This window comes from Patella vulgata, chromosome 3 (genome assembly GCF_932274485.2).
Source record: "Patella vulgata chromosome 3, xgPatVulg1.2, whole genome shotgun sequence".
In the NCBI taxonomy this organism is placed as follows: Eukaryota; Metazoa; Mollusca; class Gastropoda; family Patellidae; genus Patella; species Patella vulgata.
In genome coordinates, this window is record NC_065881.2 from 85462212 (window position 1) to 85474994 (window position 12783).

At 39.8% G+C, this 12783-nt stretch overlaps 1 protein-coding gene across 1 annotated transcript; it reads right to left on the minus strand.

Annotated features, from left to right (window-relative positions):
- Positions 1–253: 253 nt before the first annotated feature.
- On the minus strand, positions 254–6819 carry LOC126815013 (uncharacterized; the record flags this gene model as incomplete). The annotated part of the gene is given in 8 exon segments (XM_056099461.1): positions 254–916; positions 918–1161; positions 2901–3155; positions 3158–3551; positions 3553–3629; positions 5790–6054; positions 6057–6110; positions 6112–6819. Coding segments are annotated over 8 exon segments (2376 nt in total), but the record flags the coding sequence as incomplete, so codon positions are not given.
- Between the last annotated feature and the right edge of the window lie 5964 nt (positions 6820–12783).

Here is a 12783-nt window from a genome sequence, read left to right on the forward strand (position 1 = left end):
TTTAACATTGATGACGGTGTGTAAGACGAATAATACCCCAATACCCTCCAATCTTGGCTTGGGTTATTTCACATATCAACCCTCTGTAATATCTATCTCTTATCGCCTTTATACGAAGAAAAAACTAAAACAACATAAGGCTTTTATTAAATTACACATTAGCTTAGAAAAACTACTGAAGTCAGGGCTGACGGGACTAACATTAATCAAAGTTGTCAAAGGCATGCTTACTTAAGGTTACAATAATCGGTATCACGATTAAAAATGGCTTCTATAGTATGGGCATTGGGTACACCTTCGGCTAGTCTATGTGCTACTCTCATACTATTCCGGGGGGTTGGATGGCCGAATGGTTAGCACGCGCGCGCTTTATCATACGGTCTGTCATTGAGTCAACTGGCGGGGTTTCGATTCCCCGGTTGTACGTGACAAGGAGTAGGGTCGCCTGTCCAACCTCGTGAGTTTTCCCCGGGTCCTCCGGTTTCCTCCCACTGCTAAAGACCCCTACGCGCAAGCGAATTATTGAAATAAAAAAAATTAAACCATATGTTGGTCCCGAAATGACCTAGTTTGTGTCGAGTGGACGTTAAACCCCATTTCTCTCTCTCTCATACTATTCCTTACACCGGCTCGAGAATAATATTCAGCACTTCCTTCGGTAAATAAACCACAGTGGTCCATAATTTCCCTCAGGTCAACGTCTGGATTCGATAGAGCCAGGGTGAAGGCGCACCCACTTCTGAAACTATGTGGGGTTTCACTCTGATAGAGACCCAGAGTGGACAAATACAAACGAAGCCGCCCATAAACGACAGAATAGGTAACAGGATTATCAAGGGCGGTACCAGAATCCGACACAATCCGAAACAGATAACCATTCGATAAATTGACACCCATTAGCCTACAGCTACGCAATCGCATAGACAGGATAAATAAGCTTATCCTCACAACGCTTAATAACAAACTAGTTTTTCTTCGCCTTTAAACCGCGGAGTGTTTTCCCAAAAGTATGATTGAAAACGAAACCGGATGCATCGTCCAGGCTTCTAATGTCATGGCAAACAACCCTTGCACGATCACAAGCTCGATCACCGGCGAAAAATTGAAGTTTAAACCAAGCTTGGTCACGCAGCAGAACGAATCTTTCTTTAAGTGTTAAATCCGGTCGAGACAACTGGGCTTTTATACAACTCGCGATACGCCTAACTTTTGAAAGAAAAATAGGTTTGGGCTGCTTAGGAAGAACATGACTACGAGCCTGTTCTTCGCGTAATAATTTTAAATAACCTATTATTAAAGGTGAGCACACAGGGTGTTCGTGTTTATTCTCTTTAAGGACTTTATTGATTATCACTGTGCTCTTGATCCACAAGTTATCCACAGTTTATCTCTCCTTTATCATTACAACTTCCGGTACGATTTCTAAGAAAACTCCCTCGTGTCAAAATTATAAACAAACTAAACTGAACAGTAAAGGTGGACTTCCCTACATGAATTCACCGAGAAAAACAAACACGGACAATTATGATGTGAAGGACACGCAGTATGTATTTATGTCAGTGACAATACCTGCATAATTCATATCCATAATTACTGTATTTCTCTAAATTTGTGTACTGATTGTAGTGTAGAACTAATTTAAACAAAATTAAACTATATTACGTCTTGAAATCTCGCTTTTCTCTCACGAATACAGGGTTACCACGACAAGAGACCGAATCCCAATGTCTGCAATCAAGATTATGAATTTTTGTTTTACCAAAAGAATCCTTCCAAATAAGAAATTTTCTCACATCTTCTGGAGAGTAGGAAGCTAGAGTGGGCGATTCGTGGAGCTCGGAAAGGAAACGGCCAAATATTTGTAAAATACACTGTTGTCTTTTAAACGCAATTGCTTCTGTGGATCTATAACAGAACACAATTTTTATGGGAAACAATCACTGGTTTTATTCTAATAGCACGACGTTTCGACAAGTATCCTCTTATCGTTATTAAGCACAATGACATTTATAAACTTGGGTTTAATATATAAGAGTTCGTGATGAAGCCATTTACAAAAATTAAATAATAATAACAATAAGAAGTAAATGATTAAGCAAAAACAATACAATATAATAGACCCACGGTCCAACCAAAGGATAATATTGACTAACAATGAATGCCTTCAAAGGGAGCCATTGGGTGAAACCATATTACAGTTAAAGAGGTGATCAAGATGAGACCATTCACCAAGAAATGCAAACACAACATAACCTTACATCCATTGTCTAAATAAACATGAATAATATATGCTTACTAATTAAGCAATCCAGGAAATAAATGATGTTAAACAAATGAAAACCATAACAAAATATGAATAAACAATAAATAATGGGAATAAATAAGCAATATGATGTCATTAAACATGTATAGGTTGGCAGGCTGATTGTGAGAGACCAGTAGAGTGATATATTAATTAATGTAGACGGTTTGTAATACTTGAGGTAACGACGTAAAGTAAAGCCGCTGAATTAAGGAATTAGAACCCTTTAAGTAGTATTATTGATCCTGATAACGTGATCATATGCCCTTGAAATGTGAAGCCCTGCGTCCCTGTTCAGTTCTGGTGATTATCTTCTAATGTTAATTGCTTCTAGGATTTTCCTGGTTTTCTTGTTCTGTTGGTTGGATGTAAGAATCTGCACATCGTTCCATTCGACTCTATGCTGCGGGTGGTTTCGAAGATGCTCTGCTATGGCTGGGTTGTTGGTAGCAGCTTTGGATCTGTGTTCCGATATTCGTTTATCTAGGGGTCGTTTACTTTCGCCAATGTATGAGAAATCACAAGAGCAGTTGACTTGGTAGACGCTCTCGGAAATCTTCTCCAGGTTAACTGACAACTTCTAAAAGTAATACAAACTATTTAAAACACAGTCTGTAAGCAGACAATCGCCACATTAATCCACGGGTATCTCCACGAAATCCCTTCTTAGACAGGACCTCCAGGATACCACACTCTCGAACGGAGCCCAACAGTACACTCGAAAACAAGTGAGTATGCAATAATGGGGTCCAAACGGGAACTGGGTAGAAGATTGGAACCACAAACGTGCATGATTCGACCCTTTCATCCCTCAAAAGACACAAAACCGGAAAAATAAGTGAAAAGGGTGGGGGACATACGGGTTGATTTCTTCGCGAATTTGCTGAGCAAATACATTGACCCCAGAACTTTCGGGAGTGGGATCAGGCGTGAAGTGCCTCCTCGTCATAGAATTAGAATCCCACGCCAAGAGATCAGCAGAATGCGGGCCAAACGCTGATTCAATAAGGGCCCATGAATTCCCAGAGATAATTTCGTATCCAAATAATCTATTTACGGGAAAGGGATTTTCTTTTGACGATATATAATTTAATCTCAAATCAATATTCAGCCCCATGATCATTCGAAGCATTTCTTTCGTTAACTCATTCAAAGCCCTATGCCGAACACCTTGATTGTTCCAAGCATGAATATCTGACATATTATCCGTATAAACACCCACACGGCTATCCCTAAGTTCAGAAGTCAAGGGAGCAAAAAGATTCTAGGACCGCCGCAGCTTCCTTCAAGTGTATGGATCCTGCATCATCCGCCTGAAAATAGTCGCCTAATTCAAAAATATTGCATCCCAATAAATCATTCCTAAAAATAGCTACATGTCTGAAACTTGAGGCATCAGTTAACATAACCACTTGTAGAGTGGCCCACACACTCAATTAGCTGTACTATATAAACTGACTTGTTTTAACAGCATGTTGTCACGCGGATCAAAACTTCGTTTATGAGAAAAGTGCTCTCACGGGCTCGCTCGTGCACTGTAAGCAGCAAACAGTCGCCCAAAATAGACATTCACGTGACAATATTCATTCACTTATTTATCAATGAAGCCATGTAAAAAAATTATTCTTTACTCGTTGGAATTTAAAAATAAGTAGTTAAGAACTAGATTAAAATTTTGGCTAAAACTCGGCGATTTAATTTCTAAGTTAGTTGATTGTAACAAATGACGTATATATTGTAACGGTTCTCGGTTCAGAGTCAACTCATGTAGTTTCGCGCTTTTTCTATCTTTTAAATCCACTCTCGTGGCAACATACCGACACTGCAAGACTGCGAAAGTTACTTTTATTTAACCGTAAAACTCTGTTGTTAGTGGGCGCTTTAGTTACTTTAGAAGTTACATTGTGGCTAGCTCTAAATACGCAGAAAAAAATTGAGACTGGAAATTAATTGAACGAAATTCTTTTCCCTAGTCTCGATTAACCAGACGTGTATGATTAAAATAAAATTACGGTACTGGTCACAAGACTCGGATTCTAATCATTTTAGGGCGCTGCGAATTTGGCCTCCGTTTTTGTGTCAAATTTAATAGGAGGATGTGCCATTATGGCTATGCCATTCGTGTTTAGTATCCCTATGCATTCGCCATTTCTAACATGGTGGTTACAAAACGTTTCAGTTATTATAAATCCATCAACAACTCATTTTTCTAGAACTGAAATATAACCAAAAAGACGCGCATTGACTGTTTCATAATTATCAAAAATATGAAAACGCGATACGATGCGTAAATTGTGTGTCTTACTTTCGAGAACAATAGCTATAAAACAGAAATTTCCAGATTGATACATGATACGACACAACCAACCATAAGTGTTAATTCAAACACAAAGGATATATTTATACTTAAATTTCTCTAACATTTCACACAAAAAATCCCTATTGTAGAACTTCAACTCATTATGTAGTCATTGTCATGCCGGTTGTTTTTAATAACAGAATTTTCAAGTCATATAACAGATCAAAGAATTTTTTTCGAGACGCATTGTCACGTATCGACTTCTATTTTTGGATTATCTGGCGCCACAAATAGCCCAATCATATCAAAAAGCATGTAGTTCCACCTTGAAATGGGTTCAATGAATTTACGGTTTATTCTATAATTTATAACACAGTTTAGAGCACAATGTGTAGGAGTCGCATTTTTGACTTCTAAGTAGATTCTTATACGGAATTCCGGATGCAATGCTAGAAATTTGGACCACTGCTGCCGAACCGATTTGAAAATGCTTAAGGCTTTTTTTCTTTGCGCATGTCGTGTGCTCCTCTGTTTTTGATGTGTGTGATTTTTATATTTGTGATAATTATTTCAAACAAAATAGGATTATCATAAAGGATATTTAACATCTACAATATGAGTACGGTAAGCACTCTCTACATACTGCGTTTGTAAACCACGAAATTCACCCCTTATTAGAAAGTTTTAACTATAGTCTATTGCATGTAAACGTTAAAAAAATCAGCTCAAAATACAGACAACATCTCTCTCTCTCTCTCTCTCTCTCTCTATATATATATATATATATATATATATATATATATAACTAAGGGCTGCGCACGCGTACAAATGTTAAATTCAATCGTTAATTGTACGTACGTAAAAAAAAACGAAGAAAGCCGACTGCGGAAATTAAGAATTCGTTTTCCAGAGCAAAATTTGAAACTTTGATGTGACCAAGAAACATAACTCTTTTTAATGAAAAAATCTACCGCTGTAACGCTACTTGGGCGATCAACTTTTCCATGTAATTAGAAAGTCCCATTCAAATGGCCAAATCACACAAATATCCAACTTAGCAATAAATAGTTTAATTGTTAATGAATGATGATTTTAACGGTAAGTCTTATCATATTTGTTAAAATAAACCCCAAATATAGCTCGTTTATTGGATTTTTGTTATTTGCACGAACCACCCTACCACTTGACGATGGGACTCCGGGTGCCATTTGGAATGTCCCTCCCAATTATCCAAAAACCTCCAATGCTGCATCTCAGTCCGCAATTCGCTTCCAACAGTTACCATTGAACTATTCTTCTGGCAAAAAAATATCCCCAAGTTTATCTCTCTGCAACATAACTTACACCCGGGAATGGCCAAGGACAAGGAAATACATTTACCACTAAATCTTTGTAAAGTTTTTACCCCAACACGCTCGACGGACAAAATAAACTCCCTGGGCTCAATAAACGAATTTCATTTTTTTCCGGTGGCAAAATATAAGCTTCTGTCACCGAATCCACAAAAAAATCCTAAGAATTTAATACATTTAACCGGTGTGAAAACGCACTTCCCAATTTACAATGTATAACGCAACCTTGTGATTAACTCAATCATTGAGTAAGCTACCACCCTTACCTGCGCTTCTTGGCTACCCAATACCCCCCCCCCCCCTAACCGGTCATCAATATATTGAGTTGTTCTAACCCCGAAACTACGAAGATAAGAGGTAACGACCATACCCACGGATTGATATATAATCGCGGAGGCTTTCCAGCCGAAAGGCAAAGTAGTGTACGACATAATCCACTCTCCGAATTGTATCCCAAAATACGTCTGAGATGACTCAGACAACCGGACATGATCATAACCCGATTTTGCATCAAAAGATACCATAAAAGCTTCCCTATGGATTAAACGATGCACATCTCTTAGAGTGTCTAAATCCTTGATCCACTGATTCAAAAACCGTTCGCCGTGGCAAAGACGAAGCTTCGAAGTTTCTACCGTCAAAGGCATAATAATTTTGGGAAGGGGACATGAACCTACTCTACCCCAGACACGGATACACCCGCTACGAATTCTTTCCTTTAATTCTTCACGAATAAAAATGCTGAAGTCTTTACAAACGGAAGAATTCTCAAACATGCGACTCGGTGGGGTGTCAGAATCATAGGGTCTGCCCTTAAAATTACCCTTAAAATGTCTAAAGAAATCACAAATATTCACTCCGTCCGCCAGCCAAGACCCTGCGTTACTCGCGGTTTCAGGGGGAACTTTGTCTAACAAAGGCAGGTTCCCAGCTCCTCCCAAAAACGAAAGACACAAAGTTGACAAGTTGATTTTCCCCTGATGTCTGGATGCCTGCCTGGCAAGTTCCTCCAAAATATCCCGATCTTTATGTCCGTAATATCTCACAAGACTTACGAGCTCATCACGGGTCAGTAGAATTAAAGATTCAAAGGGATCATTTTGGGTGGCTAAGAAACTTACTTTACCCTTACGGCTATTGATACTCTTAACTTGCGACTTTTCCACCTTATCACACCTCCTCTTGGGCTCGACATGCTCTTCCTGGTCCTCCAAGGTCTGTTTACCATAACCACGAGTACTAGCCTGGAAGAAGAAAAAAAAACTAACAAGGAGGCACATAACAAAGAGGCACGAGATCCCGTAACAGTTGAAAACCCACCCGAGGTTCGCTCAAAATCTGTCCTTTTGGTTGACCGGCTTCGTTGGCGTATAGAATGGCGTGATGCAGAGCCAGTCTAGCTGAAGCCTCATCTATACTAATATTTGTTACTGTCGTTTGTCTGTCTGTTTGTCTGTCTGTCTGTCTGTCTGTCTGTTCGGGGTTGGCGGCTACAAGGTCTGCCCCGAGTCTGAAATTTGGGGTATAGGGGTAGCTCGGACCGGGGAGTAACATAGGCCAGGTGGCGTTAGTCTACCACTTCCGAAGCCGGGTATCCTGCTAGTCTAATCTATTCTTGGCGCATATCAGGACCCAATTATAACATATAACTCCGTCCGCGACATCTTTACAAACCGGTAAAACTTCAGAATTTGCACATTTCAAAGGAACAGAAAAATAACAGAATAAATCGATTATTATTTGGTCGCGCAGTTACCTAAAGCCGTCCACCAGGGTCCGCCACACTGTGCTCGGTCTGCAACTCTGTATAGTTGACCTACTCACAAAGATCATGCAAAGTCAACGAAAGAGTGAATAAACGCTCAACTCACGCATGCGGATAAAACCACTGAGACTTTTTATAGGATATTCCGGTGTGGTCCCAGCTTGCCAATGCCAGTGGCGCAAGGAACAACGTATAATCTTTCAGATGGGACGAAACAAAACCAAGGTCCTGTGCACACAGTGACTTGCACACAAAGGAACCCATGGCAGATGGAACTGAATTCGATATAAGAAAGAGTAAGCCGTTGTCCTGGCACAATTTCACTCATAGTACAGTGTATGGCGTATGCCCGGCTTCATAATCTCGCAATAGACATATCTAAAAACTAAACACTAAGAGGGGAGGGGGAAGTGTGCAACAAAAATATTTGTCTAGATGTTCTGGTCGATCTCAGAACGTAGCCTATACAATCTGAATAGTTTAGAGCCCACCTAAAACAACACAGTTGCACATGCGCATGTTTTCCGGTAGGACTATTGACGATGTTAGACAGATTAACAAGTTACAACAACGTTAAATTTTAATAAACATGTCAAAGAAAAGAGTTAGAAGATAAGTAAATAAGTACCTTTCCTGGAGTTATTTTATCAGCCATACTGTGAGAAACTAAGAATATAAAAAAAGATATGATGTCAGGCGACGAAACATACGCCCACAGCAGTTAAGCCATTCAAGCAGTTCACAAGGGTTGTCGCATATTTATTTACAAGACACGCAACAAATTAAAGTGGTATTATGGAAGATTAGATAAAGAGCTGGCAGTTCACACTACAATAATTAAAAACTAGATAAAGTATAAACAATTTGCTGAAAATTCCACACAAATTGATCCTCTCTGAACCGTCATATTGGATTTTGAATTTTAGGCCTAGCCTCGATCATCATTACTAAAGTCAGTGCGATAAAAAACATAGTCTCGAATATCCAGTTTTAAATCATCAAAGAGCATTGCGCAGCAAATCGGATTCAAATCCAGTAAATATCGGTTTTTCTTTTACTCGGGTTATTTGCTTCAGTCTTTCTTTCCCCAGTATAACCCCAGTCTCGTGATTTATCCTACACGTAACCTGCGAGGTGTTTCGGCAGAGGTCATAGATCGATATTCTTATGTCATTGATTATAGAGCTCATTGTGCTACCTGGGAGGTTTGTATAACCGTATGCCATGCACCTTAACTATTTCTACAAAAATCCAATTATAGTTTTTAGTTACTCACTGTAAGAGAGCCATTGAATCGTGATATATTGTATGTGTTGATGTGCTTACAATTTGTCAAGTGTGAGCGGGATATCTCTTCACACTTATTTCCCTATACAAGAAATAAAACGTGCGAAGCCTCGCCCCCGTGTTGGTCTAACGACACCGTCATCATAATATACATGTATGCACCTAAATGAGCAGAATAATTGTTTCAGATTTTACAAAATTCTCCGGTAATCCCCCTAAACCTCAGGCCAAACGTGACGTTGCCTCAACCTTTATGAACTCTCTGCTCAGATTCCTGAATAGGACACCGTTTGGGGGGTGGGGCAACTTCAAGGTTGTCCTAACATGATATCCAGATTTATTCAGATGAATTTACTCACCCCGAGTTATGATTTTCCTTGTTTCACTTGACTAAATTAACATTTTTAGGAATGTAGGCTTTTATAGATCGAACAAAAATTGGAGATAAGGCTTGAACCGCCCCATCTAAATTATTTCTTAAAGCATAGTGAAGCTTGAAATATGTCAGTTTTCACACTTTAGAATGCTTTTGTAAACAAATTTGTACTGTAGTGTCGGTGACGTATTCCCAATAATAGTTTTAAAAAACCAGCGGCTGCCAGGCAGGATACGCCCACATTTTGCAAGAGATGGATCGAGAACCAGCTAAAAACAAACGCAATTTTTTGTACAATCAGGGGCAATAATCGAGAAAGTTATGGTCTTAAAGGCGCAAATATCAAAAGAGACTGAGATTTTTGGGATATAAAGATAAGTTTTAAGTTTCATCAAAATCAGATAAAAATTGTGATCTCTACAGGGTCCACAACCTTCATATTGCATACTTTTACACAATTTGCGTACAACGAGCGGTCATTTTGTCAGGCAGTTTCATTTCGAATTCAAACTTCATTATGGTGGAATGTGACCACTAGAAAATCCACAAGCTAAAAATACGATTTTTCGACCAATCAGGGGCCATAATCCAGGAAGTTACCTTCGGTTATGTGTGATTATGAAAAGGAACCAAGATCTTTATGATAAAAACATATATTTAAATTTTCATCCAAATCGCATATAAACTGTGGACTCTAGAGTCTCCACAACCTTGATATACCATATTTGTACACTGTTTGCGTACAAGGTACGGCCATTATATCCGTCAGTTTTTGTCAAATTTTCACGGAATTCGAATTCAACCATCATTAGTGTATAACTGTGATATATTCACACGTTTTTTTTTTAAATTGGATAAAAATTGTATCCTCTATAGGGACCACAAGCTCAAAACGCGATTTTTCGTACAATCAAGGGCCATATTCAGGAAGTTACGATCGGATATGCGCGAATATCGACAAGAACCAAGATCTATGGGTTATAGTTATGCGTTTCAAATTTCATCAAAATTGTGACCTCTAGGAGATCATTTGACCAATTTGCCAGTAGATATACAGCCACTGGTCAACAAATGTTTTTCAACGGGTGTGGGGGGTGAATGGCCGAATGTTTTGTAGGCGTGTGCACGTTGCCTCATAAGGACTGGCGTGGTTGTACGTAACAAGGGGTAGGGTCGACTGTGCAACCTCGTGGGTTTCTCCGGGTCTTTAATGGCCTAGTTTGGGTCGAGTGGAAATTAAACTCTCTCTCTCTCTCTCTCTCTCTCTCTCAGTGGTTAACAAAAGGTACAAACTCGAAGTAACATAGAAGTAAACATGCCACTGTCGGCCCAACATTTCAACCTAACCAACCTCTTAACTCGCCTCAAAATCATGAATATTCACCAACATCGGGTAGAAAATATACATTCACACCTTTTCTTCAATTCTACATCAAAAAGTCAACAAAATTCATGCCATGCACAAGTAGGCAAAATGAAGAGAAACTCTAAACTAAAAACTAAATTCGTACTAACCTACGAAAGAACCAATGGTGACCTGTATCCATATGTACTAATGAAATAAAACCTAATGCCTGCTTCATACAAGGTTTTGTATTTAAAATGATATCAAATGTTTTTAACAAAGTCTATATAATTATATATCATCAATAGACACAAAATACATAACCAGGTCACACAGGTACAAGTATAAGGACACACCAATTAGACATTCTGCTCTTCGGGATCAACGTTTAAAGGGGCAGTAGGTGAGATTAGATCAAGAGCTGACAGTTATCGCTATAATAGTTAAACAATAGATAATGAAAAGGGAATAAGCTGAAATTTCAGTCACATTACGTCACTCTGAGCCAAGATATCGGCGATACAATTACAGTCTATCCTCGATTGTAATTACTACCGGTGTTACGATAATAAACAAAGTCCCGATTATCAATTTTTACGGTAACCATATCCACCAGAAAATGTATTTGAATCCACTAAACATCGCAGGCGTCCGATGGCATAGAGAGTTGATTATGGTCTTGTTAATGTCTAATTAAGAAATGAAATGGGGTTTAACGCCCTACTGTTCTGCTCCTAGTCCTATACTGGGCTAATGAAGACGGGCATACGTGTGCTATGGGAGAAATTTTGCCCGGGCAGCGGCATTATGGCTTACTCTTATATCGAATTCCAACTGCCAAGGATTCTTTTAAGTGCACACCAATGTATACACGGGACTTCGGGTATTCGTCCCATCCGAACGACTGGACAGTTGACAAGCTGTTTAATCTGCCTCTTTCTGCATGATTAGGTTATAATATAAATATGAAATCAGAGTCAGCTTACAAATACCAATTGCAGTGACCACCCTAGACATTCATCAAGTCGCCAATATCAATGATTCTTTTTATTGGCAATCAAATTGATGGTACTGGCGAAAGTTTTGGCGAATGAATTTTAGAGATTGTAATTTCGCAAATCTGCTACTTTTAAACATGAAATCGTCTCGTTCAACACTTCTTTTGATTGGCTCGATGTAGTGTCTAATTATGCAAATTAGTCAATGATTACGCATAGAAATGTGGATACGCATTAAAGCCCGGCCCATACCGCCACGACTTGCCCAGACTCTACCCAACGCAACGTCTTGTCTCAGATAATCAGTGCAGTGTGGACAGTCCCACGACCACGATTCAATCGATTTCCGTCGCGTCGTGGCCCGTCGGCCCGATTGAACATGTTCAATCGTAGTCGGATGCAGTTGGTTGCAGTCGTAACTTATCGTGTTTGAGTGGACACTCACACTACGCGATCAATTGTCTTACTGATGTTTAGCCAATCAGAGTAGCATTTAGTCATGTGACTGTGCAGATCATGTGCTCCTTGTTTAACTGAGGGAAAATTCAAGATGGCAGATTTTTGGACAGAAGAGAGAGAGGATGGGTTGTTTTACATGTGGGAGGTACGCCCATGTCTCTACAACCTAGCATGATTGACGCGTAACTCACGAAGCATAATCTGTGAGAGTCGGGCCTGTGTGAAATGGTACCGTCGTAGGCAAGTGAAGTAAAGGCGCGACCCGATTTTTTTTTACAACTACCCAAGACGCTGAGTCCTGTCGGCTTGTGTGTAGTCGTAGCGGTATGGGCCGGGCTTAAAACAACCGAAAGATCGAGTCGCGAGCCGGGGATCACGTGGCTAAGTGGGTAAGACGCTAGCTCGCTAGCCTGGAGGTCGGGTGTTCGATCCCTGCATTGGCCGAGAAAGTTCACCCAGATTTTCCGGCGTGGTTCTCCCTTGTCAGTGATGCAGGATGGAGGGGCTGACAAGTAAAGCTGTCTAGTCGTTCGGATGGGACGAAAAACGGAGGTCCCGTGTACACATTGGCGTGCACGTAAAAGATCCCTTGGCAGTTGG